This window comes from Chaetodon trifascialis, chromosome 2, assembly GCF_039877785.1.
Source record: "Chaetodon trifascialis isolate fChaTrf1 chromosome 2, fChaTrf1.hap1, whole genome shotgun sequence".
NCBI classification, from domain to species: Eukaryota; Metazoa; Chordata; class Actinopteri; order Chaetodontiformes; family Chaetodontidae; genus Chaetodon; species Chaetodon trifascialis.
Window position 1 is genome coordinate 4,569,459 of NC_092057.1, and position 27,577 is coordinate 4,597,035.

General features: G+C 45.0%; 3 protein-coding genes across 5 annotated transcripts in view; 1 reads left to right on the forward strand and 2 right to left on the reverse strand.

The window, feature by feature from the left end:
- Nucleotides 1–27,577, reverse strand: part of anxa5b (annexin A5b) — a 397,957-nt gene that overhangs the window by 64,278 nt on the left and 306,102 nt on the right. The window contains exon 1 of one of the 2 annotated variants that reach the window (XM_070978477.1): nucleotides 15,579–15,588. The exons of the other annotated variant lie outside the window; for it this stretch is intronic. The gene's annotated coding sequence lies outside the window, so the exon portion shown is untranslated. Of the gene's footprint in view, nucleotides 1–15,578; nucleotides 15,589–27,577 lie in introns of those variants that run through there. 2 annotated transcript variants of the gene reach the window in all.
- On the forward strand, nucleotides 10,912–24,913 carry marchf1 (membrane-associated ring finger (C3HC4) 1). Of its 2 annotated transcripts, XM_070978438.1 has the most exons (8): nucleotides 10,912–11,126; nucleotides 18,515–18,565; nucleotides 19,536–19,609; nucleotides 20,336–21,148; nucleotides 21,300–21,480; nucleotides 21,636–21,780; nucleotides 23,261–23,305; nucleotides 23,403–24,913. In XM_070978438.1, exons 1-8 carry the CDS (start codon nucleotides 11,040–11,042, stop codon nucleotides 23,723–23,725), a joined length of 1,719 nt encoding a protein of 572 aa, XP_070834539.1. In that variant the 5' UTR covers nucleotides 10,912–11,039; the 3' UTR covers nucleotides 23,726–24,913. The 2 variants fall into 2 exon arrangements, with proteins under 2 accessions (XP_070834539.1, XP_070834544.1); XM_070978443.1 differs by lacking the exon at nucleotides 23,261–23,305.
- On the reverse strand, nucleotides 24,870–27,035 carry tma16 (translation machinery associated 16 homolog). Its single transcript, XM_070978499.1, has 7 exons — nucleotides 26,974–27,035; nucleotides 26,746–26,849; nucleotides 26,214–26,251; nucleotides 26,025–26,109; nucleotides 25,777–25,925; nucleotides 25,643–25,685; nucleotides 24,870–25,251 (listed from the first exon to the last, which is right to left on the reverse strand). The coding sequence occupies exons 1-7, from the start codon at nucleotides 26,974–26,976 to the stop codon at nucleotides 25,074–25,076; spliced, it is 600 nt and encodes a 199-aa protein (XP_070834600.1). The 5' UTR covers nucleotides 26,977–27,035; the 3' UTR covers nucleotides 24,870–25,073.

The window sequence follows — 27,577 nt, forward strand, 5'->3', positions numbered from 1 at the left end:
ACTCGGCGTCAGCTCTGCGGTCACCGGCAGCTTTTGCAAAGCGCGGGGGCTCATTAGCGTGTCTGCTTACGGCCGTCTCTGCGGACAGAGACTCTCCATTCAGCACCCAGCTAATGAATTAACACATTAAGATGAAATGTCAGCCATTACATGTGAATGAGGATTAGAGAAGCAGCAGGACACTAATGGACCGGGGGCTCGAAATGGTCCCAGAGACTTTGAACAAGCATCTGGACTGTCAGCTCACTTCAGCCCTCAAAAATAGACAAAAGATGCCAGTCTCTCCGTGTGTGTGTGTGTGTGTGTGTGTGTGTGTGTGTGTGTGTGTGTGTGTGTGTGTGTGTGTGTGTGTGTGTGTGTCTTTTAGGGGTGTGTGTGTGAGTGAGTGTCTTTGGAAACTTTGCTTTTATTGCTTTATGGTGTTTGCAAAAATGTTGCTTGAAATGACAGAGATTCCTCATGGAACAAACACATACATCCATGTACACACACACACACACACACACACACACACACACACACACACTCAGCTGAGGTATGTAGTTTGTTTCTGTGGCGAGCTGCACTTTGCATTTCAGCTGCCATTGTCTTTTAAAAAACTTTTATTTTCCCTATTTGAATATGCTAATTTGGACTCCATTGTCATTCAGAGCCACCTGGTATCTGCTTCATCCAACTGCTGCCAAATCAGCGTTTCTCCCCGAGTCGCTCTTCTTCTTCTTCTTCTTCTTCTTCTTCTTCCTCTCAGCGCTTCGGAGCAGAAACAAGTGAATCGCATTGAATTCTCCCCACCGGGTTTTCTTTGTGACTGAGGAGAGCATGTTGTAATATTTGCTCTTCCTGGGGATTATACGTCTTTACAGGGATTACCCAGCCTGCTCAAACACTCCCCTACGAGGCGCACACACACACACACACACACACACACACACACACACACACACAGAGGGCAACCTCGTATTAAGCTGCTTCAATGCTGGCAGGGCTGCGCTGCACAGATGAACCTTGCTCTGCTGTTAAAGGTCACTCTTTGGCGTGCGATAACTAGCGTTTGGTACAGAATTCACTATTTTCTTCAACAGTCCACAACCCAAAGACAACCAGTTTATGGTGATATAAAGCAGAGAAAAACAGTAAAATCATCAGTCAGCAGAATGGTTCAGTGTTTTTACTTTGCAGCTATAAAAATGAATGCATTAATTTCTTTGGTTGACTCGTTTCTGCTCGCTTCGTTAGTGCCAAAATCAATTGTGTATCAGAAACTGAAGTACTGAAAACGGACATTGAACGTCTGCTTTGATTCATATTAAGATTTGCTTGTTCTTTGATGAGATAATTCTGGATTAGGATTAAAAAAATTCAGATTTTAGACTAATTAATTTAGGCAAAGTTCAGACAATATCCACTTTCTGATGAACACATTATTTCTCAGAGCATTTGAACAATTTTTGAAGCAAAAAATGTCTAAAATTCACTGATTCGCACTTTTTAAAAAGTGAAGTTTTGCTGTCATTTTAAATTGAAGACATTTTTGAACTGTTGCTCAGACAAAACAAGCAAATTTGAAGACACTTTTGGTTCTGGAAGCTTGTGAAAGGCCTTTTTAATTGTTTTCTGACTTAATAGAATGATTAATCTTGACAATATTCTGCAGATTAATGGCTAATTTAAATGATTGCGAATTATTTGTACCAAATCTTAGCTGTCGTGTCAGATTTCCCTTCTAACCAGCCGTCGTATTGATCTGATCAGTCACTCTGAGCCTCCTGTCCCTGAATACCATCTGATTCTATGTGTCTTCGAACTCAACAGACACCGTCCACAGGGTGACGATGATGATGATGATGATGATGATGGAGATTTAAATCAGTGATCAGATTTGAAAATATGAATCTGCTGCAGGTGGTGTCGTGTGCATTATCACACGTTCTTTTGCCAGTTTGGTGACTTTAAATGCGTCGTGGACCAGTGTGTAACTCGGGAAAGTCGGACTTCAGACCTGCTGTTGTTGCTGCTGTTCCAGTCGTCATGGTCGTCCTCGTTAGCTGTGATCTTTACGACAGCAGAGGAAGCTCCTGCCTCTCCTCCCCTCCTGGATTTCACTTTCTTCTTCCTGTCCTGACCAGGACACACAGATAAAGTCCTTCCTCTCTGATAAAACTTGCTCACAGGAACAGTCCGTCATAAAAGGACTCTGTTTCTTTTCCACTCAGCACGCAGGTACATTTAGCGAGGACAGGTACTTACTTACATCCAAACACAAACACTCCATCTATCTTCATCTATTCCTGTAACGTGTCTGCTTGTATTAGACCTTTGTGGGCAGCAGAACGGTGATTTTGCATCAATGTCATAAAGTCATTTAATTTCTCAGGTATTAAATCCAGTGGATTAACTAAAAACAGGCGTACCTGTCCAGTCCAGACATTTTTAAACTTGACTGGTTTCCTGGGAAATTAGAAAGAGTCTCATTCAGCTCTTTCACCCTGTACAGCAGCTCACCTGTGTGACAGGTGAACACACTACTGCGTGTACTTCACTGCAGTCTGTGTGTACTGTTTCTATCATTCTTATGGTTTATACATATTTTCAGCCACCTGTTCTTATTGCACTTTTTTCTCTCATTTATTGCCAGCAGTTTTTTGATGTGTATATAAGATAAGATTAGTCTAGAGTCCAGAAAAACGGCCGGAGCTGCTGTAACTCACTCGTGCGGTGCCATCTTGAATAATACATACAATTCTGTACACAGCACATGTCTTTATTCCACATTCAGTGTCTTGTTCTGCAGATCTGCACTTCTTTCATCCTCCTGTTAGTCTTAATCTGTAGTTGATCATGCTGCTGTAACATGATTTCCCTCGTTGGATTAGCAAACTCTGTCTGATTGATCCTCGTCGCCCGCCGTCGCCGAGCATGGAGGCGTCTGTCTTTGCTTCTGTTCTGCTTCGTGCCGTGATGTCTGAATTTTTTTGGGGTGTAGTCCAGTGTCTGCCCGTGTGTGTGCGGGTGTTGATTGTGATCTGATGGGTCAGTTCGTTGTCCATTGTTCCAGTGATAGTGGGTCTGTTGTCATGCCATGAGGTCGTCAGTGTTAATGAGGGCCGCAGCCAGCCAGAGCTTAATTACTCTTAAGACCCTTTATCTCCAGTTGGCCAATATGGCCGCATATACACATGAACAGCCGCGAACTCCCAATACACACACAGACCGTACGGACCATCAGGACACATCACAGCTGAAACGAGCCGGCGTTTTGTTTTCTTCTTCTCCTGCACTCAGGAAGAAGATAGAATCTCACGATGGTTGATTAACTCGGTCTTTATTCAGGAGCGCCTCCTCCCGTCCGCATCGGCATCTAGACGGCTGACTGCGGAGGAGTGACGGAGGGCCCAGGGGTCAAGGGGCAAACTCAACAGGGGGGGCCTCTGACCCCCCAGGATGTCACCCCAGTAGGGCTTCAGGGGGCAGAAGTCGCCGGGTTTGTTAAATCCTAACGCAGACCCAGTGTCACTTTGGTTTTAAGGTGCAGTGTGGATCTCTTTCTGCTTTTCCACATCAAGCTCAGTCTGTAAGGGTCCTCTTTAGTGTAGCGTTGTTGTGATTCCTTGTGAAAACTGTAGATGGGGCTATAGAGCAAGCATTTCACTCTCATCCTAGAACAAGAGCATACTGGACCACTGATGCCAAACTGGATTTTGGCATCTCCAAATTTGAAGACACATTTTGTTGAACATATCTAATTCTTCCTGCTCTAAAGCAATAATCACAAGCCATGTTTGATTGAACGCTTTCAGTTTTCTTACCTAAGACTTGTTTATTTACTCGCACAAACATCAAACCTTGACTTCCTCCACATTTATATAAAATGTTAACGCTCGGCTCAGAGGCAGACTGCACCGTTCATGGAGGACAAGTTTATTGTCGCCCTGTCATTGAAAAATCAACACTATGTCCCATAGTGACACTCTTTGATTCAAAAGTTTTCAGTTCATTTACACAAATCAGACCAGATCCAGAGATTTCTTTTGCTTTATGGCTTCTGTCCAGCTTCCTTGAGGATCACTCTCTGCTTTCTGTTCAATGGCTGCAGTTTCTTTGCTTCGTGGACACTTTTTCCTGGAAGAGAAAGAGCATTGTTGGGAAGACTGACATTTGTGTGTGTGTGTGTGTGTGTGTGTGTGTGTGTGTGTGTGTGTGTGTGTGTATGACAGCCGAGGACGAGTGTGTACCTGGATGTCCTTCTCGTGGTTGGATGCAGACTGAAGCCAAACTGAAGAGTGAGAAGATGACGAAGGCAACGATGATGAAGGTCAGCTCAAAGTCAGAGAACGGCAGGTCCATCTACACGACTACCCAACACAGAGCACGCCGTTACCTCATCTGACAGCGTTAAGATCAAACTAGTCGCACTGCGAGGAGATGCAACCCATCATATTTCCATCACACCACCATCCACCCTCTCTGCACTTTGCATGTTTCTGTATTCCTGCCAGCTTTATTAAGTAAAAAAGGTCCAAATTTCAATTTTTGCTGAGCCACAATAACAGTCAGGTCATTTAAAAAGGTCATTTCATATTGCAAACGTGTGCATGTGACATTCAATGTGTGTAAGATGACATTTTTTTGTGAATCACAGTCCCATAATGAGCTATTCACATTATAATCCAGGCTTAATATATTCAAGTGAATGAGCTGAACCACACTGTCTGAGGAGCACTTGGACTCTGTGGTCGTGTGGGTGATTCACAGAAAGCTTAGAGTGGATCTTCAGGTGTGAAAACTACATGAAACGACATGTTATTGAGAGCTGAACTGAATTTATTTTTAGTTTTTTTATCAGGACAAAAGCCACAGTTTTGCATTTCGCGCATAAAAAGAAGTGCTTTGAAAGCAGTAGTTATACTGGCGAGCAGTACCCCATGGCTTCCACTAGGGGGCGGTTTAATCTTTATTTGTATCTGTTAGTCCTACTAGTTGTTTGTAATGACTCATCCTCCTCAGTCAGCCTCTTCCTAGTGCTGGTTTTGTCTGAGTTTTAAAGCACATTATACTGCAGAGTCTATTCATGCATTCATATCGTACTCTATCTCTGATTACTCACAGCCTTTGAATAAACTATCCAGCTCACACGGCCTTTGTGGTATCAGATGCTGTGTTTCACAGAGAAGTACTGCAGTATTGTAGTATGAGTGACTGAGAGGGAGAGCAGGGCTCACATACATAAAACAGTCATCGCTAAAATCAAAGAAAAAAGCTCTGGAGTTTGTTAAATAGGTGACCCTTCTCCTGGTGTTTAGGATTCACCTGGTAACAGGTATCAGGTGTGTTGCACCGTGCGGTTTTAGATGATCACTGAGAGGCTGAAGGAATCAAAACGGCCAAACACACACGGCCTGAGGTTCACACATTCGTCTTGATGCTGTAGATCTGTTCATTCACACGAGCTCCACCCTGTGATCGCTGACGAGAACCATTCAGGCGCCGCGCTCCTGCAGAAGAGTCCGAGGGCTCGGCGGCGTCCGGCCAGCGCACCTTTGCTTTCTTTGAGAAGTCTCATCTGAGCTGTCCTTTGTTTGACACATATTTCTTTTTTGGGAATATGAAGCAGCGAAGTAAACAAGAAAAGCAGGAGGAGAAAGAGGAAAGCTTCAGGACTTACCACTGGAAGAATCGCAGCAGCTATTTTTAGACCCGAAGATCCAAATAAAAGGACTTCTGTTTGTCTTCACACACACTCACAGAGGAAAGACGGCAGGCGTGTGACACTGTCTTGGAAGTGGGAGTTTGTTTATTCATTTTTATACTGTGTACCATCCAGGCCACTCCTTTGTGCTTCATCCTGGAAGCCTGTAAGACCGGATCCCAAGACAAAGTCCACTCACATGTTCAGAGGCCGCCGTTCAGACTGTTCTGGAAGCTGATAACACACTGACACAAGGCCTTGGCCGACATGTCCTCATTAGGCCTCGCACAGGACGCGAAGGGGCGACTGTCGCCGCCGAAACTTCACCGTGAACCTCATCCGGAGTCACACAGTCTGCTCCTCGCTCTGTGGCTGTGCCTTTGACCCTGATGGATAGAAAAAATAAAACTTCCTTTGGTTTTTACACCTCCATGTACACGATTTTATACAGTCTCATACAAATAAAATCTGTGGCGTGTTTAAAAGAAGTCATGTCTAATATTATGTGTGTGATGTTCTTCTGGAGCTTTCAGCTGCACACGGCCAGTTCCACTCACTTTATATAGTTAGATATAAGTATTATTCACTGGCTGACCTATTTTCTACATCATAGATTGCATGCGGTCCGTTCAAAGCCATGAATAAACATCTGCTGCACCAAAACCTTAAGAACACACATGTTGTATGTCCACTTCACATACAGCAGACAGCAAGAAGCAATATTACAGACACGAAGTGATGAAATTATTAGTTATAAAGATGTTTTTTTTACAGGGCTCAGAAGTAAAAGACAAGCTTAAAAATGTTAATTTTCTGTCATGGTAATGTGACTGAACTGTGACGTGGTCAAATAATATTTCTCATGCATAAATACTGTATGTATATGCTGAAATTTCAATACCTCTGGTTTTATTCTGACCTCCGTCAACTCTCTCTCTGCCCCAGAATTCTTGTTTCAAGTGTCAGTTTTGAAAGAAAAAATGGGTTTTAATGCAGTATTTAAAGGCAGCGGCAGTGACTTCTTTAGAGCCCTGCAATAAATGTGTGCAGGAAATGAAGATTTTACTCTACTGTAATGTTTTATTCCAGTCTTTGGCTTTGTTGATTGCATTAGCAGATATTTCTATTCTATTTTTCAATATTTTGTGTATATATTGAATACTCAGTTGCCAGTTTATTAGGCAGACGGGGCAAAAAGTAATGCAGTCTAATATAACTGTGCTGCAATAAATGAAGGTGATAATGTTTTTTTAAATTTTCTTGAAGCCGTTTTAGACCAGTATTGATTCACCTCTGTGCTCATTTTGGAGGCTGTGGTCTGTGGGGCTGCTGAACTTTTACCGAACTTTTAAAACAGCAGTGCAAAACTCCCAAAGAGTGAATAAAGTGTAGTATTAAAACATGTGGCATCGTCAAGAAACATGGTGGTTTTAGAAAAATCAGAGCGACAGTGATAGAATATATCAGAGCCTCTGCCTCAGATGCATTTTGAACTAATTCCACTGTAAGTTCTGAGAGTTTGTTGTGCTATAAGTAAACGTATATATTTGAGTATATGGAGTACGATACACCAAGTTGTCAGTTTTCTAAAACTCATGCAGTGTAAGACATCTGCCATGCAGCCTGTGGAGTTATAGAAGTGTCCTTAAACACACCACAGTTATACTAAAGAGGTACAGCCTCCAAAAATGATCAGGAAGTTGGATCAAACTGAAATGGGACATTATAACCTTTGAAAAATTCAAACCTGGAAACTACAGATCAGTCGTATGAGATGACAGTCACACACTGATATTACAGATGCAAAGTTTAACAGTCAGCGTAGTTTTGTTCTCCACATCTGCTCGATCAGAAGTTGTCTATGAAGTGACTAAATGAGCAAAGTCAGACATTTCACTTTTGTGTGTGTGTGTGTGTGTGTGTGTGTGAGTTTACAGTCGTACCATTCAAGTGTGCACATTCCTCATTGAGCATCCCAGTAAGCGTGAAGAGGGCGAAAACCAGGAGAGAGAACATGATCGTCAGCACCTCCAGCTCAGTCAGAGGAGACGCCATCTACACCTGCTGCCACGGCTGCGTGTCGACAGTGAACGCCTCATCTGCAAGATCACCTGCTGCCCCACAAAGGTGACATCCCCTCCCACCAGGGACTCAGGCAGAATGAGGGCTGAACACTCACCCAGAGTGTGTTCCTGGTGCATTTCGATGTTGACCATCACACAGCAGCAGTTTCATCACACTCACACACACCCTCTCTCTCTTTGTCACACACTTGCAAGAACTGTGAAGAGCTGACTAACACATCCCCTCTCAAGTTCAAAAGAGATCATGTTAACCCTAATTATTAATGGGCCCTGTGTGTGTGTGTGTGTGTGTGTGTGTGTGTGTGTGTGTGTGTGTGTGTGTGTGTGTGTGTGTGTGTGTGTGTGTGTGTGTGTGTACCAGTAGAAACTTCCCATGCAAAATGTATGATTGTCTTCATGTTTTGAAGTTTTAGGGTTGCTTTCAGGTGGAGCATTTGAAACTACATGGTGGGAGAGTTTGGTTTTAGTGTTGGCGCGACATTCACACGCAGGGTTGAAACAGAAACTTTCTGTGGAGTTTAACGCTCTCGTGGTTTTCTGTTTTTTGTTTTTTTTTTTCCACAAGACCCCCTGTGATGTGGTAGATGTCGTGTTGCAACGGAATAAATCCATTTGTCTGCTACAGCGCCTCATCAGCATGCGCACAAAAGCACATCTGTTACAACCAGATGTGCTTGTAGATGCATGTGATGCCACAAGTGGTGACGAATTAACACTCAACTTTTTTCCAAACTGGAGACCACAATGCAAATGTGACTTCCTCTTTCTTGTGTGGTTAAATGGCATTGCAGTGGTGTGTGTGCATGCGTGCGTGCGTGTGTGTGTGTGAAGAGGATATGGGTGGGTAGACTTATCTGGGACACCTCCTTTGAACACACACAGGGCTGGTGTGGCTGCCGCTAACAAGCTGTCAAATGTTCTCTATGCCAACGAATTGGAGAATAACAGCGTAAAGAAGCTACCAGAAGGTTCATGAGAATCACTCAACACGTGAACGAACGGCCGCAGGTCGTGTCAGATCCAGCAGTCTGGGACTGAAGTGGGAAAACAATGGGCAGAGAGAGGCAGAAGGTCAGTTTATGTTGATGTCAACCAAAGCACGGGCGCATGTCCATCAAAGAGATTAAGTGTACTGAGAAAGAAATAACGAGCTCAACTCAAATGAGTTTTTAAATAGAGTTCCTCATTTGAGCTTCTCGTCATAAACAGATGGTGGGCAGAAGCAAATCTTCTGGCATGTTTACTCTCAGTTTTATGACTGTTTTATGAGAGGAAGTTGAGCTTCTTGATTGCACCATGATGGGCCATTTTCCAACCAGGAAAACTGTCACCACTCCTCTTGAATCCCTGGAAAAAATCTGAGCTATTGGCTGCAATTCTGAGGTCTGAAACCAGACTAACTCTGAAGGCCACCCCAGCCCTCACAGGTCACACACACTGGCTGATTGGACCTCTGCTCAGTGTGAAGGTGGTGTTAGCTTTGCAGGGAATTACGTGAGATCACAGCGCTCTATGTGCAAGAGGTTTGTCCCCCGGTGAGGTGCTGCAGAGCTGACAGGAGAGTCAGGGAGTCCACACAGTCCCGAGGAGAGTGAAATCACCTGTGCAGGTTTCATACCAAAGGCGTGCAGGGCCTCTTACGTTCTGCTGGTGCCTGGCAATGATTCACCACTGCAGCAGTATCGTCAGTGCCTCATAGGTGCATGTGGACCGGATGACACAAATAATAACATGCAGTTATGAACTAAAGGCTTGAATATCCTCTCAAACAGATGCAAGCATGGACAGCTGCAGACATCCTGGACGCGTAGTAGTAGTACTGTTCTTAATACTTTCTAGAGTCTGCTTGGAGGATGCGTTCCATCGAATCTCATTCTCCCATCCCACTCACCTGTCACCTGTGACTCTCTAATAACAATATAGTTTAAGATGAGATCCTGAGAGAAGTTGTTGTATGTGTAAAAATAAAGTCAAAACATTATTGCAATCTCCAAGCCTTGGACAAAATGTACTTTTTAAGACAAATAAGTTAATATTAGTAATGAAAGAGAAGGGACGAAAACTCAAAATCTGAGCAGGTCAGAGGTTTTTCTGATTTATTCAATCATCTTGGTGATGCATCTTGGAAGCCCCTTCATTTTTTTTTGTCTCCTGATGGACAGTCGCTGCCCTGTGCATGTCTCTCTGGAGACGTTTGATGTAATGTACCACTCGAGTTGTTTGCCCTCTTCACCTGTCAGCCGCTGCTCCTCACCGATAACTTGAAGTCACCTATTTTCCCGTTATATCAGTCATAATCCTCATGTCCTCAGGCATTTTGAAACAGGATTACACTTCAGTCACCCAAACACACGCGCACACACACACACACACACACACACACACACACACACACACACACACACACACACACACACACACACACACACAGAGATTCTGCGAGGACATTGCTGTGGTCTGTTTATGGTCTGTGTGGGTTTTCACCTCACGGCCCGACAGACGAGCGATGTGCCTTCATTCCTCGAACATGGCAGAAGAAACGAGGTGTCTTAAATCTGTCACCACATTGTTTCTCGGCGGGGAGTCCCTGAACAATCAGGCCGTGCGTGCATGTGTGTGATTGTGATTATGCGTGTGTGTGATTGTGTGTTACTGCTGTCCATGTGCACAAGTTGTGTAAGCTTATTAGCAGCACCAGTGGTCAGAGGAGGAGATTGAGGTTAGTCTAAGCCCTAATCCTTATGGACCGTATGCTTATTACCCAGCAAGCACGGCAGAATCCTGGCTCCGCCTCTCTGAGAAAGACACACACACACACACACACACACACACACACACACACACACACACACACACACACACTCATGTCACTGCAACACACACTTCCCTGCCTCCTTGTTTACAGCTCAGCTCCGTCTCAACTCTTCCTCTGTCTCTCTCTCTCAGCAGGAGGGCAGTTGAGGAGGAGGAGGGGGGAGGAGGAGGAGGTGGTGCGCACTGTTGAGTAGTTTCTCAGTCGTCATGACGACCTCACACCCCACCGTCTCCAGAGCTGTCTTCCTGTTGCCACGGTGACCTGATCCCATTCCATCCCCGCTCCCCTGGATGATCCAGATCGAGCAATCCCGCAGCAGCGTCTCCTTTCCCTGAGACCGACTCGTTGATGGGACGGCAGATCAGACGCACGGACGCAGATCGGAGGACGGGAAGGCGCCGCACGCCGGGGATGCTGTGGGAGTAACACCGGAGTGTTGCCTGGAAACAGCAGCATGCCAATACAACAGATAACTGTGGTTCCGGCCAGGGAGACAGCCAGCAACGGAAAGAGCGCTCCTCGCTCCAAAGACAAGACCGAGGTGAGTTCCTGACCTGTTAACTGTGTTTCACGCCACTAAGATGGCCTATTTTATGTTATTTTTCACAGTTAAGGCCTAAAACTGGCATAAAGTTGGTCAAATGACAGAGATTGAAGAATCTTGAATTGTTCTTTGTGTTGTCAGAAAGTTGAAGTCATTCATTTGGTCGTTGAGCGTCGATCTTTAAGACTGTAGAAGAGGCTGCGTATGTGTGCATGTGCATGCAAGTGTGTGCGTGTGCGCGTGCGTGTGTATGTGTCAGCCTCCAGTATCAGCTGACAGGTTTTCTTCCCTCACCCAGGCGCTCACACATAGAGCATGGACGCACTCAGCAGCCTTTTATCACTGTTCCCTCACTCAAGCTTTGATGTTTTCCACTCTGTCTCTTATAGAGTCTGACTTCACACCTCATCATTAAACATGACATCGCACAGCATCACCTCACATCACCTCGCGTTACGTGTTTCTCTGTGACAGCCGGGAGGCTTCCATGTGGACAGACTTAGGGATTACACATTCATACAAGTGGTCGGATGGTTGTCGCCAAGTCGGTTTGTGTGTATTTGCTCTCTCGATTCCAGACTAAAATAAACTGCAGTGTTTTTAATTGCCATTCAAGCTCTTGTTCTCTGCACTACGCATTAGTACGAATTTACTTGTTAAAACAGAAACAGGAGTTGGAATAGTCTCTGACGTCTTTTAAGTGTAGCTTGAAGTGGTTTTGCGTCCTTATCTGACGCTTATTCTGCTGTCATTCACTCATCGCCCTGCAGGACTCACTCCTGACTGCTGCCTTTTGAAAGACGTTCTGTCAGTTGTCCTGTTGCCTGTAACGTCTCCACTCTTTTTTTTTTGTTTTTTTTGGCTTGCAAAACTTTCTAAATTAAGTGAAAGCCGTACACATTAGGATTTCCATATCCTGTAAAACTGACACAAAACACGTCAGTTACTGGATTATAACACACAACAAAGCAGCGAAGGATCTCAGCTCGAATCAACCACAGGATGTGGCGGCTGCTTGATACACATTTAGACCATTAGCATGCACGCTGCTTGTGTTGCAGGGCAGTTTTTTGTGACACCACAGTCTACAATTATCATTGCTTATTTGGGAGATTTTTTGGATGAGGATACAATGATGCACAGCAGTAAGGCCACGATCGTGCATCCAGTAAATACCTGCTGATGGAGCTGTCAGTGTTTCTGTGTGTGCGCTCTGTGCTCTCTCATCTCCATGATAGACGTTGATTGTCGTGACATTGTCGTTAATCCAGGCTAAACTTAATGAGCACAAACACTGAGTGAGCTCACTGAATGATGTAGGTGTTGGACTGTGATCCGTTTTTTTAGAATTGAACTCAATTCAGATTTAAAATGTTACAAAGCTGAAGGGTTTCATTTTAAGATCATCGTCTTAGACTTCTGGATAAGACGTCCCAGGCATCCCTTAGCTTCTGTTCACGTGCATGTAAAAATCAATGTGCTGACTCTCGAAACTTAGCTGAGTCCTGCAGTCCATCACAGTAAACACCATGTCTGCATTAACCTTTTTAAAGTTACATTGTTACATTTTCTGGCAGTTCATTTTCATACTTTAGAGAAAAGAATGGAAATCAATGGCTGTCTGCTCCTGGAAAAGTTACAGTACAGCATTTGAAAAACAAAAACATAGCATTTGTATAATTTGTAGATGAGGAGCTAACTTTCAAACCCACTAATATGCTTCTTTAAACATCCAGTAATGGTATAAAAATATACATGTTGCCAGTGTGATGAAAAACAAACGTGTAAGTCCTTTCTTCCATCTACAAACAAATCTGATGTTCAGAGATCCACATTTCACTTCTTTAAAATTCCCCTCCACTCAAAAATGTCTTTTTTTTTGTCTGACCTTGGCTTGAAGTCTTTGCCTTTCAAACTTATCCCCAGGAAGCCAGACACATCTCATGCTACATCACAAATTCAAAAGCCAATCACGCAAATACTGCCACTGTTAATGAGCCAGTTCCCGGGCAAACATGGCTGGAGATCAAGATTTGCAGATACTACACGCAGTATAAAAGTCTCAGACGGACAGAATTGACCTTTCTGCAAAGTTTTATTGCTCCTCTGGTATATCTTTATTAATAGCAATGTGATAATGTGAACACACCGTAACATGGAAGCGGATGTTATTTTCTTTTCCACAGCCGCTAGCGCTGTGCCAGCTAAAAGCTAACAAACAACGTAAACGCATAAAAGATGTTAACTACACTTAGATTCTGCCTCCTCATCTCACTCTGGGTCTGACTGAGGTCTGACTCTTATTTTACTTACAAATATTTAGTGTTGTAAAGAAACCAAGTTTAGCTCTTTTCAAGCTGAGATTCTGTAAAACGTGTTGCACCAAAGAGTGCAGCTACAGCCTCATGGTTGCTTGTCTAAATGCGGCTGTAGGTGTTTTTTGACCCTGAGCCAGAGTACAGAACCAAAATATAGCCCTCAGCCCATGCTACATCACTTAATCCCCTCCACAGAAACATGCACATGTCCACACATTAACTCACCAAAGTCTCTGCAGTGCATCAGAGCGAGAGCGTCGGCAGAGGAGCAGGCGCTCAGGTAGGCGACAGTCGCATGTTTTCTCTGATGCAGCATTTTATTCCTGCTGAACTGTTCGTTTAACTGTAGCTGTGCTCATACGAGGCTGCTGTGTTTTCACTGCGAGCTCGTGCTGGCTGTCTGTGAGACGTTCCTCAGCTGTTTTAAGCTGGCAGGGACCTGCTGTGACTTCGACCTGTCGGGTTTGAATTCGGGATACTTTGGATGTTGCGTTGCAGGTTCTTTGCTTGAAGTGAGGAGGAAACGCTTCAAACAGATGGAGCCAGTGCACAACTGTAACTGACTGAAAAGCCTGATAGTGACAGTCATTTGCCTTTTTAGATATTGCTGTTGTGTATCTGTGCTCATTTGGTGTGAGCCAAAGAGTTGATGATGATGATGCTGATGATGATGATGATGATCATACAGATGCAGCTTCTGTGCAGATGCTACAGACCAATGCGCACAGTTGGAGAAAGACGTCGCGTGTTTTCACTGCAGTAAATCAGAGGCTTGCGTCTGTCAGTCTGCTGTGTGTTGACCACGTCCTCCTTCTGCTTCTGCTCGGCTACAAACTGTTGAATTCACACTTTCCTCTTGTTCTTCTCTCAGTTTAACTGTTGAGATATTTCTGTTGGATTTCATGTTGTCTGCAGCGGTTGAGCAAACGTCTGTTACTGGTGAGCTCAAACTATTGTTTATTTTCACTCAAAGTGCAAAGTAGATTATCAGGGAAAAGGTCTACACATGTACAGACTATGACTGCTATTGAGCGTGACTGACACCAACATAATCCAGCATATCCAGTGTTTGCAGATGGCTTCTTTACCTCTGCAATCACGCCGAAGCTTGATTGAACACGCTTGCTGTTGTCTGGCAGGGAAGCAGTGCATGGGTGGCAAGTTCAGCTGCTGTTTCGCTCTTGAAGGAGCACTCGGTTGTGTTTAGCTTAGCTTGGCACAAAGACTGAAAAGAGGGGGGACATGGCCAGTCTGGCTCAGTCGAAGGGGCCTTCCAGCAACAACATTGTGTCATTTCAACATAATGTGAACGTTGGCAACATCTCTCACTTTCCTATTACTGAACAAAGTCCAGGGGATTCTTCGGCATGCAGGGTGTTAGCTTCCACGCTAACAACACTAGCTCTTCCCCCCCGCTTTCAGTCTTTGTGCTTAGCAATGCTAAACATCTGTTAGGAAACTGATAGCAGTCTTCTTATCTAATTCAGGAAAAAATAACTTTTGCTTTGTTATTCTGCTTTAAAAAGCCCACCGGGCCACTGGATGGTTATGATTGGTGCTGTGGAGACCCCACCTTTCAAGATAGATCTGAATGTATGAAAATCACTAAGTTCTCATTATTCCGTAAGCATTTCCATGTATGTTTATTGTTTGTTGTCTGATCACTGAGGGGTCATGCGTTTGGTCGTCCATGTGTGAGAACTGTATGCTCGACGGGCTCTGGTATTTGCGGTGATCCATAATTTTTGTTAAACCTGTTTTATTGACATCTCTGTTTTATACTATCGTTGACTGCCGACTCCTCTTCTCTCTGAAGGGGTCGGTGTGGCAGCAAGTTATCTGCTTCTGTTAAATGTCCACATTTTGGCCCTAACCCTTTGCTGTGGCTCAATAATCCAAAGAAAAGTTTGGTCTCATCTTGTCAGGGAGCATCCACATATGAATTCCAGACTTGATACGATTAACTAAAGTCAGGTACGACACGAGATGAATAAATCCCTGTTTTTGTTTTCTTTGCCTCCATCTTGACTGTAAGCCACGTGGAGATCTGCACTCTCCTGAGCACATGAATGCACCACCGTGCACCTGCATCTTCTCAGAAATGCAAACTCAGACTAATGAAAACTCACCTGCAGAGCTGCTGGCCACATGACTGCAGACGTCTTATTTTAATCATGTGGAAGTCTGGAGAAATGATATGAGATCTATTGGCAGAGTCTGTCTTATGACTCATAATGAAGCGCTGATCTGTGCTGCTGAAATACCAAACATCACAAACACGCGCCTGAGGCCCAGTACATGTGTCCACGGCCTCTTAACACCCAGAGGAGGTTGCAGAGAGTTTGCTTTGACTCCACGCAGGACTACTGATTTAAACCCGGCGATCTGCAAATCCCTTGATCAGCTTAGACAATGCAGTCCTCTACTCGTCGGTGCGTCTCTTATTTACTTCCCTGATTTGCGTGAGTGTCCTCAGCTGTGTCTATGTGTGGGTTGGTACACCCAAGCTGTGGTTTGCTTTTTATATGTCAAGTATGAAAAATCTAAAGAAGCCGCCCACATGAGCTGAATATTCTGTATGAGCTTGTGATTCTCACACTGCTAAACCTGTAAGATCTATACTGGATGTACTATACACACAAATACCAATTTTACAAACACACCTCCAACATATGTTCCATGTAAGCAGGCATCAGACTGTGCTGTGGAGTACTTTAATAGATATTATTAGTCAACAGATCCCATCAAAAGATGCAGGCAGTGAATTGATCCTACTGTTATTTTGTGCAGTCATGGCCTTACATATCATATTTCTTCCTGCCATAGACCTCCAGAGCATTCGCAGTGAGCCACACGGCTGCTCTGGATGACACTACGATGAACCGCCGTTCATTTTGAGTCAGTACCGCAAACGCCTTCCTGCTGCCGCACACACACACGCGTGTTAATTCAGGGTCAAAAATAGTCCCTGTTCTGGTTTGATCTGAAAAGTGGAAAGTCCAGTTTGCACCTTCTTTTCTTTTGAATTGAACGTACAAATTACAGACGAGAGACAAATCTAATAATAAGAATACTAAAGGAGGAAGACAAGTGAGAAGATGACACCTCAGATGCTGAAATACGCCTGTAAAAAGTATGAGATTCTGTTTAGAAAAGGAACCTCCGACCTCTGTAAGTCCTATACATATGCATACACACGTCTTTAATGACTATATGAGTCAGAAGACAAAACCCGGGCAGGGATGGCGTCAGTGAAACGCTGCAGCCTCCAGCCTCCAGAGTCATGATTCGAACCACAGCGAGCGTCAGGTCGGTCTGAGATACATTTGACCTGTTTTTAAAGACCTTCCCCACAGACAGGAAGCAGTCAGAACCTCCTGAGAGACCAACAGTTGTGTTGTGGCGTCGGCCGTCTCATGTGATTTACTGGAAGTAAGAACACTTAAAGAAAACATCCTGTATCTGTTAAACGACGTCCTCTTCCAGGGAATATACCATCAACACTTCATCATCAGTGTCTCTCTCACTCAGTTCACTTTCCACTGCCCACTCACACAGCGGCACACAGCTGGCAGCTTACCTTGCTTGTTCCATGGCATGATCAGTGTGTGCGTGTGCGTGTGTGTGTGTGTTGACTAATTTTCACACATACCTCATTCAGAATCCAGCGCATATTCACAGTAAAGGCAGCTGAGGCTGAAGGTGTGTTTCCACTGTCTGGGACAAGATGGTTTTAATCCCATAATGCACCTGGCTGCCCGTTACATCCGCAGCGCAGCCTGGGAGGAAAGCCAGCTGAAAATGGTGACGTGGGAAAAGATGATTTGTGAGACGAGTGTTTCACCTGAGATTTTTGAGTTCAGTTCCTCCATGAAGTGTGTGTGCGTTTGATCAATGTGGTCGTTTCTAACTGGAGCTTTCAGCCTGCATCATGTTTTAAGATGAACACAGAGGCAGCTGAACTGATCTGGGCGATGTGATGATGTGAATATATGCAGTTGGATGATATGAATTTGTCTGCTTTAAGAGATTTTGCCGTTTAATAACCATCCCTTTAAAATCTGTAGGTGTGATGAGTCATTTTGGCCAAAGTTAGATGATCGTTTTATGGCAAAGTGGGATTTTAATTGTTCTGTGATGAACTAATTTGTCAGGAATAAATTAAAATATGTATTATGTCATGCTTTAAATGGCTATAATGACATAAAACTGCATATATCGCCCACCTGTGAGCTGATCTGGTTTGAGAGTCTGGAAAATAACTTGTGGAGACACGTGATTCAAATACCGGGGAAGATATTTTTTGTCCATGGTGGTTTACCAGCGTTAATACCTGAATCTTGTGTAAGGCGCTGCAGGCGCTGAACGAGGCCGCAGATGTCTGAGTGTTGAGTTCAAGGTCTAACAGTCGAGTTCAGGCAATCAGCGCTCTAGGAAGTTCTGGAAAAAGTGCTATTAGTTTGCTTTAAATAGAGACACATTGCAGAGCAGCATCTCGTACTCTTAGCAGGACGGCCGGGTAATTGGATTGTCTGGCTTTAGCTCTGGCCACAATGAAAAAACAAGGACACGTGTCCACGCATGACTCCTGACGCTGGATTTTAACCAATCAGCACAGAACCAGCCAGCACTGAATGATGCTGGTGACATTAAAGGCTGCGTACTGTTATTATGATGTTTTTGTTTTTATCTTTAGCTTTAACAAGACAAAACTTAAGAAATGGACCTTTTGCAGGAGAGCGTGGAAGTCTGTGGACAAAATGAGACTGACAGCAGATTAGAGCTGAAACAATCAGTCAAATGAGCAATTAGAGGATTGACAGAAAGGTAATAGCCAAGAACGGAAGACTTCCTTCTTTTCCTGTTTTCTAATATTCTAATTAGACTTGGAAACATCATGAACACAGTTGTTAGTCGCAGCCATGCAGCAGTGAGATGAGCGAGCTCCTGCTTTAGCGTCTCCTTAATGTCACATTTCATGTCCTGCAGCCACTCAGGTGCCATTAAAGCATCACACGCTTCTCTGTGTTTCTAACGATTTTCTGTCTCTCCTCCTCCTCCCTGCAGGGGAGGAAGGCCCCCGGGCGCTCAGGGAGTCGATCCAGCAACATCTCCAAGGTAACGGCTGAATATCAGAGAGCTTAAAGGGCCCGAGTCGAGGTCACAGTTCAGAGGTTGTGGTAGCATCCTTCACCCAGGCAGAGTGTGATGAGCCAGAATGTGCTAATGCTACAAGTGTGAATAACAAATCAATACGAGGCTGCTCCGAGCACACTGCTGTATGACTCAGGCACTAAACGATGCTTTAAGCTCCTCTAAGTAATAGTTGGTCATATTAATTGTGAATTAGATGTTTGGGTGTAATGTGGATGGGTTGCCTCTTGTAGCAAACCCTCAGAGCGGTATCACCTGTAGCTCCACAGGTAAAAAATAAACCCATGAAGTTACAAACTGTGGTAAAGATGACCTAAGCACGGACAATTAGACTGAAAGAGGGAAAGGTACATCTGAGCATCAGTGAGGTAAATATAGGCAGTCACTGGTAAAAGCAATGGTTAGCTTAGCATCAAAATCTCTGCAGATTTAAATAGGAACAGGCTCCCGTTTCAGTGTCAAGTGCACAATAAAGCCTGTAACAAGCTGGAATTAACGGCCGCGTTGCTTCAGCAAAGCTATTCTTAAAACCTCAAAACAGAAATAGAAGGTCGCTCGAGGGTTAGCACGACTGCAATTGGATCAGGAAAATATCAGCTGAGCGTACTATGGACCAACGGCTTAAAGCGATTCAGTCTGACCACTGAGCAGCCTGCAGAGAGGAACAAAAACACCCAAACTTTTGAAGCACTCAGTGAAAGATGGTGTTTCTCTGTGGCTGCTGGGCGTGGACGAGGACAGCTGTTAGCAGTGACAACTCGATGAGGCCGTAATATGTCAGGGCTGTGTGTTTGTCAGCCTATTTTGCCTTCTTTAACCCCCCCCCCGGCCAAAAAAAATCAACTGATGCATCTTAAAGATAATCCATGTTTCTGATTTATCATCCAGATTACACCGATTGTGTGGAAGCTAATTTGAATCTTCATTGTTTCAGGCCAGCAACTCTACAGCAGGACTAACTACAGCATCAAGAACATCAATCACCCCATCGTCTCAGGACATATGCAGGTAAGAGACTGAATATCTGCAGACATCTTCAGTTAGTGTGGTCTGCCGTGCCCCGAGGGAATGAGCGAAATTACAACAACGCTCCCACAGCATGGCCAATGAGAGGAAGGTGGCTGATGGCAGAAATGGGGTTCCTCCTCTTATTATATCCCCCGGTGGTCGTCACGCTGTGTTTGATGGCAGCATGGACAGTTGTGATGTGTTGCGCGTGCTCAAATCATTCCATTTTCACCATCTCCTGTCCTGACAAGCAGACCAAATTGCCGTTTTTTCCACTTCATGATTCAGTTTTATTCATGTCCCGTCGTGTGTCTCTGAGGACCTGAACCTCTCGTAGTGAACGTCATATCTGTCCCGCCAACGTCATTTTCAGTCGAGGCGGAAGCTGGTGGGAGTTTCTTGGAACATTAACTTAATGTTTTTCACATTGTTCGGAAAAATAGCTTGTGGGATGATGAAACCCGTTTTCACCTCCATCGTTTAGAGGTGAATGCAGAAATCTCAGAGACAGAAATCTCAAAACAAACAAACAAACAAAACATTCTGCGTACCTGCACAGAAGGTAACTGAGAAAACGTGTTTGAATTTGGGTGAACTGACCCTTCAAGTATCAGCTCATTTGTCATCGTGTTCATGTCTTCTCCATCTCATCTTATTTGTACATACCTCCATCTGTGTGTGTGTGTGTGTGTGTGTGTGTGTGTGTGTGTGTGTGTGTGTGTTCAGCTCTGGTCATCTGACCCGTGTAGAGGAGGATGCTTCTGAATCCCAACACAACAAGCACACACACACCTCTGTGATGACGGTCACCAGCACGGCTCTGGGCTCGTCAGCTCAGGCCCAGAAGAAGCACGTGAAGCGCCGTCACCGCCGCAAGAGGAGCAGCTGCGCCGGCCTCGACTACGTGGAGACCAGCGGCAAGCAGGAGCAGACCGACCGCAGCCTCAGCTCCGACCGCAGCGAGCGGGGCGAGAAGAGGGAGCGCGCCGCCAAGAACCGGAGGGAGCTCCCGCCTCGCCTCCGCTGCGCGGGGGCTCCCAAGTCAGACTCCACCTCCGAGGATGAGGCGTGGCGCGAGGCCCGCAGCTGGAGCAAAGAGAAAGCCCGGAGAGTGCGCCGCCGCAGCGGAAGCAGCCGCGAGAGGGAAGGGCTGAACGGGGGCAAGAGAGGGGAAGACAAAGCAGAGATCATGGAGCTCCAGTCGGTGGGCTCGGACGAAGGGAAGGAGAACCATCCTCTGGTGGAGGACGGCGGCGGCCTTAAGAAGCGGCACAGCGGCAGAGCCTCGATGAAGCGAGACGGCCACGTTTCACAGAGGGAAGGCTCGCCGAGCAGAGACAAGGAGAAGGGCTACAAGTCATGCAGCCCAGGAGGAAGCTCCTCATTGGCAGAGGACGGCGAGGAGCTCATCACCAAGAGATACCAGGAGAAGGGGTCAGGGGGCGGGGACATGTCAGTGCCCACACTGCAGACACACTGCGGCGTGAATGGGAGCACGCCACGGCCCTGCTCTGATGACTCCGAGATGGAGGTCTGCAGGTTAGTGAGTGTGCACCAATCATCTGTCAGTATCAGATGATTGCTTAACTTTGTCGACCAGAAGGGGGGTTTCTCTGAGTCACGATGCACAGGATGCTCAGAGAGCATCATCTGTTCTGACATGTGTGTGTGTGTGTGTGTGTGTGTTTAGGATCTGCCACTGTGAGGGGGACGATGAGTGTCCGCTGATAATGCCTTGCCGCTGCACGGGGAGCCTGAGCTTCGTCCACCAGGCCTGTCTCAACCAGTGGATCAAATCCTCAGACACTCGCTGCTGCGAACTCTGCAAGTTCGACTTTGTGATGGAGACGAAGCTCAAACCTTTACGCAAGGTAGGTGCGCACACACACACGCACACACACACACACACACACACACACACACACACACACACGAGTCTCATTCAGAGCTGTGAACACCATTCCTCTCTCCCCTCAACCAAAACTGTCTCTCACTGCCGCTCTGTGTCCGTCCCTCTGTCCTCCAGTGGGAGAGGCTACACATGTCGAAGAGCGAGAGGAGGAAGATCTTCTGTTCGGTGTTGTTTCACCTCATAGCAATAGCGTGTATGTTGTGGTCAGTCTACGTTCTGGTCAGGAGAACCGCGGAGGAGATCAGACTCGGGAAGAACGGTCAGTGTGTTCCCTCAGCTCCCTCTCACACACCAGAGACAGGCAGAGTCAAATATTAAACCTTTAGAGTGCAGGGCGGCTAGTGCACAATAAGATAAGTAAGAACACATTTTAGAAAAATAAACAGTAATGATAACACTACGTCAGTCACAAACTGTGCATATCTATTACTGCAGCAACTCTGCAGCAGTTCAGTCACATCCTGTCTGCACATGTGCATCATCATGCTGGTAAAACACAGCAATATCTGCCTATTAAAGCACTGTAGCGCCCCTAGTGGCCAAAAACTCCAACTGTTTACTGATTCTCAGCTGTCTGACTCTGGTGATTGTGAGGTTTTCCTGTGTACTCGCTCGTTGTTCTTGTGGTTTCTCTAAATCTAGTGAAAAGTGTGTGTGTGTGTGTTGTACAGAATCAATCTCCCAGATTACAATCTTTCTGTGACGGTCACCCCCCCCAGTGTCCCTCTGCACATTAGAGGTTTAGAGACTCTGAAGAACTGCACATAAATCCAAGTCAAGTTAATCAGTCATTTTACCTCATTTACATCCTGATACATACAAAGATGAATTGTTTATGATAATGTGGTAACCTGCAACCCATAAAAACATGTCACTGAGTCAGGGTGTTGAGCTAAACTGGGGGTATTTCATGTTTCAGCTCATGAACCAAATTGTGTAAACGTTACCACATTTTTGATAATTTTCCCACTTTTCAGGCAGTTATTAGTTATAAAATATTCTTGCTTGCAAGACTTGAAATCTGTTTGACGTAGATGATCCATCAAAGTGAACGCTGGGGCATGTTTTTGCATCGTGGCATAATCACATATTTTATCATCACATGGCAATGCAGAGGACGGTGAAAAGGCAAAAAATCAGAGCTACTGTTTTTGTTCGAGAATGAAACCCAGAAAAGAAAACAGGTGTAAATACGAACATCGTGAAAACAGTCGAGCCGAGTTTCATCACGAGGTCAGTTCACCGGCGCTGTGTTCAGTGCTCATCGTTTTGTTACCAGACATGAAATCGTACGTTTGAGAAAAAAAACAAAGGTCTTTGAAGCTTCGCTGTGAGTCATAACCTGCAGAAGATCTCAAAAAAGTCTGCAAAGTAGTTTCAGGACTGACACGTACAAAACCACCAGTGTGGTCTTTTGAGTGTCGGCGGTGACTGTTGGCCTGTTTCACACATCAGCTTCTGTTTCCTCTGTCACAGTTTCCACCATCGCTCGAGTAAAAGTAGATCCTCTGTGCTTCTGTAGGATCTCTGTTGTGTTCGCTGATGGTGTGGTGTGTCGTGCTGGTCATAGTGTATCTGTAGCATCACTCTCATACTGTAGGACCGCTGCAGTGTGTGCAAAGAACTTCATATATATATATTGATAACCATTAATATATATTTATTGTATGATAAATAATAGCATAGAATATGTTTACTCAGAGATTATAAAGAGAAATTACACTCACTCTTGATTGCAGAGGATTTTTGGAGATTTTCTCTTCTGAAGTACTATTCGCCAAATGGTAAGCACAGCTCTGCACACACCGCCATCATGGTCCACGACGCGTCCTGCAGGCTCACTTACAGCCGCTCTGTGTTTGTGTGTGTGCGTGTCCTCAGGTGTGCTGGAGTGGCCCTTCTGGACTAAGTTGATCGTGGTGGCCATCGGCTTCACGGGCGGCCTCATCTTCATGTACATCCAGTGTAAAGTCTACCTGCAGCTGTGGCGCCGCCTCAAGGCCTTCAACCGCATCATCACCGTGCAGAACTGCCCCGAGAAAGGCCTGCACAACTCTCAGGCCCGGCCCAGCGCCCTGACCAACGGCAGGCACGAAGCCGCCGAGGTGCCGGTCAGCCCGGCACCCGCCCTGGCTCCAGAGGCACAGATGGACTCGGACATGTCAGTGGAGGCTGCGGTGGCGCCAGCGCAAAACCCCGTCTGAGCGATCCTCCTCCCGCTCAGAAGAGTCCAGAATCACACCCGACTCATCCGACAACACCTGCCGGCGTGAGCGCGGTGTGGTTTCCACTCATACAGTGTTTTAGTGTTCATCTCAGCTCCTGTGATGACTGATCTTGAGACGTAACGGACAGATTTACGGTCCTTCAGTGGCCACTGAGAACCAAAAGGGCAGCAGGGCTGCAGCGACGTTAGTGTGCACAGCGAGGAAGAGCGTGGCAGGACAGGAAACGAGGAAGAGCTGATGAGACGTAAAAAAGGAAAACAAAGCCATCAGCAGGAGAGCTTTGTAAAGACTTTAGTTTTGTGGTACATTGAGTTTTATCCCTGTATGCACTTTTTCAAACTGCACTGACACAAGTTTAAGGAGCAAACTCCCTGTGGATGCTTTCAAAGCTCTCAGTATGCTTCAAACGAACCTCAGGCGATGTCTTCATGGCAGTCGCTGAGTCGCACACTTTGGGACGGCCTCTCCTCGTAGATGGAGGCAGCAGCGTGAAGAAGTTCATACCCCGCCTGTTCCCACACCTCCGCACATCTGGCCAACCGTTACCCAGAGTAGACGTGGGCGGGTTTCAGATGCTGTTAGACGATTCAACAGGTGCTCTGTTTGAAGCATACTGAGGCCTTAAATCCCTCTGGACAGTCAGGTCTGCAGACACCAAAGAGTCCGATGTGATAAGTAGAGAAACGAATATTTAAACAGAATGTTTATGTCATGTGATGTTTTTGAAAAAGCTGAATTTATTCACCGTCGTAGAAAAGTTTAGAGTATTTCTTCAAATAGTAAATCTCAAGTGTCCCAGCTGTCTCTAACAGTTTGGACAGTTTGCGTGGTCCCGTGATTTACACAGCGCTGTAACCAGAGCTTTCGTGGCTGTCGTCCGTTCACGTTTCCACGTTGGACTTGACTCACTGTGCGAGCGACTGAGCGCTCGCTCTGCGAGAGGCGACTGCTGTTTACACGAGTCCACTTTTCTACAGCTTTCATTTGGTTTTCTACCATGTCACGGTCACGTCACGCAAAATTTGATTTTCTCTGCGTCTTAAAACATGACAGCACTCAACATCTTTGTCAAAACCTTTTTTCTATTTCTGATTGGATAAAATGGGATATTCAGGTGACAACAATATTTGTTTGTGCAATAAACGATGAATGTAGAACCCCTCACAGGCTGGTGTGAAGTTACTGAGCCACTTCTCCACTCCTCAGAGTTTGGCGCCCCCCTCTGGACAGTCATGGAGTAGCAGCATCTTTCCCACACAAACACACTTCACATCTATAAAAAGTCTTTGCTGGGGGGGGTCCAGCGTTTCCCTGAATGGACTCCTCAGTTTGAATCCGACATCAGTGCCGTGTCATCCAGCTGCTCACCGTCCAAATCGCCTTCATCATCGTCGTCTTCGGCCTCACCTTTCTCCTCTTCTGGAGTCTTTGTGTCCAAACCTTTGTTCGACACGTTCCGCAGTTTAATATTTGGAAGTTTCTTCAGATCACCGGTCCACTCCCTGCAGAACCAACAACCGCCATCAAACACTGTCAGCGAGGACGTTCACTCATCCTGTTTGTAAATCCTGCTTAAAATGAGCCAAACTGTTGTGAATGAGAGTATTTTTACGCGTCTCTGTGGTTTTTGGAAAGATGCAGTAATTCAGAAACATGCAGCTCAGAGCCAAAGACCATCAAGACTCATCTTAATGTGCATGATCCAGCATTCATACAGCTTTTAAAAATTATTTAACATTGACTCATTTCAACTCTAGAACGCAAACAAATATGACGACAAGGCTTTCCAGGCTTTGTGCGCAGTCTGATGATCGCGTTTTGTGAAATTGTAAAAGCTGAATATTTCTAGCCAACAGAAATTGGGGAACAGAGCTCTGATTCGTATCCACTCACCTGAACGTTTTCAGATTCTTTGCATTGATGATGTCTGGGATCTCTGCAGAGGACAAACCACAGGATCATGTGGTTGTGTGCATGTATACGGCATCATAAGTGTGTGTGTGTGTCTTTGTACTATGAGGACTCACCGAATCCGTTGCCCTCATATTGCGCTCGCTCTCGCTCGATGGTCTGTTTGATGACGGCCTCTCTGGCGCCGTGGAGACGACCCTGTCGACCTTTGATCCCATTCATCAGCTCAATCTGCTCGAGTTCAGAATCGAACCTTTGGAGGTACCTTCTCGTACACGAGACAACACACTTTTCTTATTTTCCATGCAAATATTTTGATGCGTTTCAAACTGAAAACTGACAAGTGACAAATCCCATCTTTGACCTCTCAATGATGTCACAGGCGTCTCTCTTCGTGTAAACGGCCTTTTCTGGATCCAACTGTCCCTGAAACCACAGCAGCTTCTCACCTGAGAGTCCAGACAGGCAAACAAAAGGAAGAGATGTTTGATGGACAGTGATTTGATCGTCAGAGCCAGCGAGTATCAATGACACGAATGACAGACGAGCTTACCGACGCCACTCAGACGGACTGCTTTGTCTGTCTTCTGCCTGCAGCGCCAGAGAAACCAGTTAAATCAGAGTACTACGAGCCCACAACACAGTACATTAAGCTATATCTGAGCATTTGTTTCATATTTGAAAGCGTGCTCACTGACAACCACACTGTACTGTAAACTGTGTTGGAAAAAGTACCAATATGTAAAAATACCATTATTATTAAAGTTCAACTCAAAATAGGATCAAAAATCCTTCTTATGCAAAAGTTTTATCAGCAAAATGTCCATAAATACTAAAATTAAAAGTACTCTTGCGGCAGAAAAAACCCTCAGTGACTGATTTATTATCATGTGTGACATTTTTTATGTGAAACTCCATCTGTCAAATAAATATAGTGGACTATGAAGTACAATATTTCCTGTAAAGTAGCATCAAAAAACTACTGTAGCTGTTATTGGTAAAGCAGATACTTCAGTTTTGAAGTATTTGTACATCACACGTAGTTAACGTGCTGCAGCTGTGACTGCGTTTCCTTTCGTGCTCACCTTTCCTTCTTCTTCAGTCGGATTTCTTCTCGGTTCAGGTAAGCCGCTTTCCTGCTGTACGGATGAACAACTTTCTCCGCGGCTTTTCCTTTCTGAGCCTTCGGCTGAAAAACAAAAAAAACAAAATAAAATACAAAACCAGACGATAAAATGACCAAAAAAGCTTTTAAATCAGCCTTAACATTATTTATCCGGTGGTTAAAATCACTGACAGACCGCCAGTCTTACCATTTTACCAGGCTGAAGACACGCGCTTCCCTCCTGTGTTGACAACCGGACCGGAAGTGGATGGTTCCGTCGTCAAATTCTGTCCGATTGTGTTACAGAGGAAATCAAATGGTTCCTGTTTCAGGAGCGTCTCAAATCCACAAACACTTCGCGAAAGTGATTAAACTTGAACTGTTATATTGAATCAAGATTATATTATTTAAATAGAATCTAACCATCACCAAACTTGATGATTTTTTTTATATAATTTACAAAAACAGTTCCTCTTGCACTTAGACACTGTATGTTTTTGTTCATTGATTCTTTTTCTATGTATTTATATGATTATCTATATTTTACCTCTTATTTGCGTCATAGTTATATTTTTTATTTTACGTATCTTTGTTCAGCTTTGTTGTCCTTGTTTTTAGCTGTCTGTATATTTCTATCAAATAGATGTTTTATATCGTTCTAAAAAAAGAAAATGTAATCCTACTGGATCACATGTGATCCCAGTCTCTCTCCCAAGGACTGTCACCACTGAGGCTGTTTGGATCTTGGCTGTCTCTTGTCAAAGTGATTTGCAAATCATGATATTTCTGCTAAAAACTGACATAAACTACAG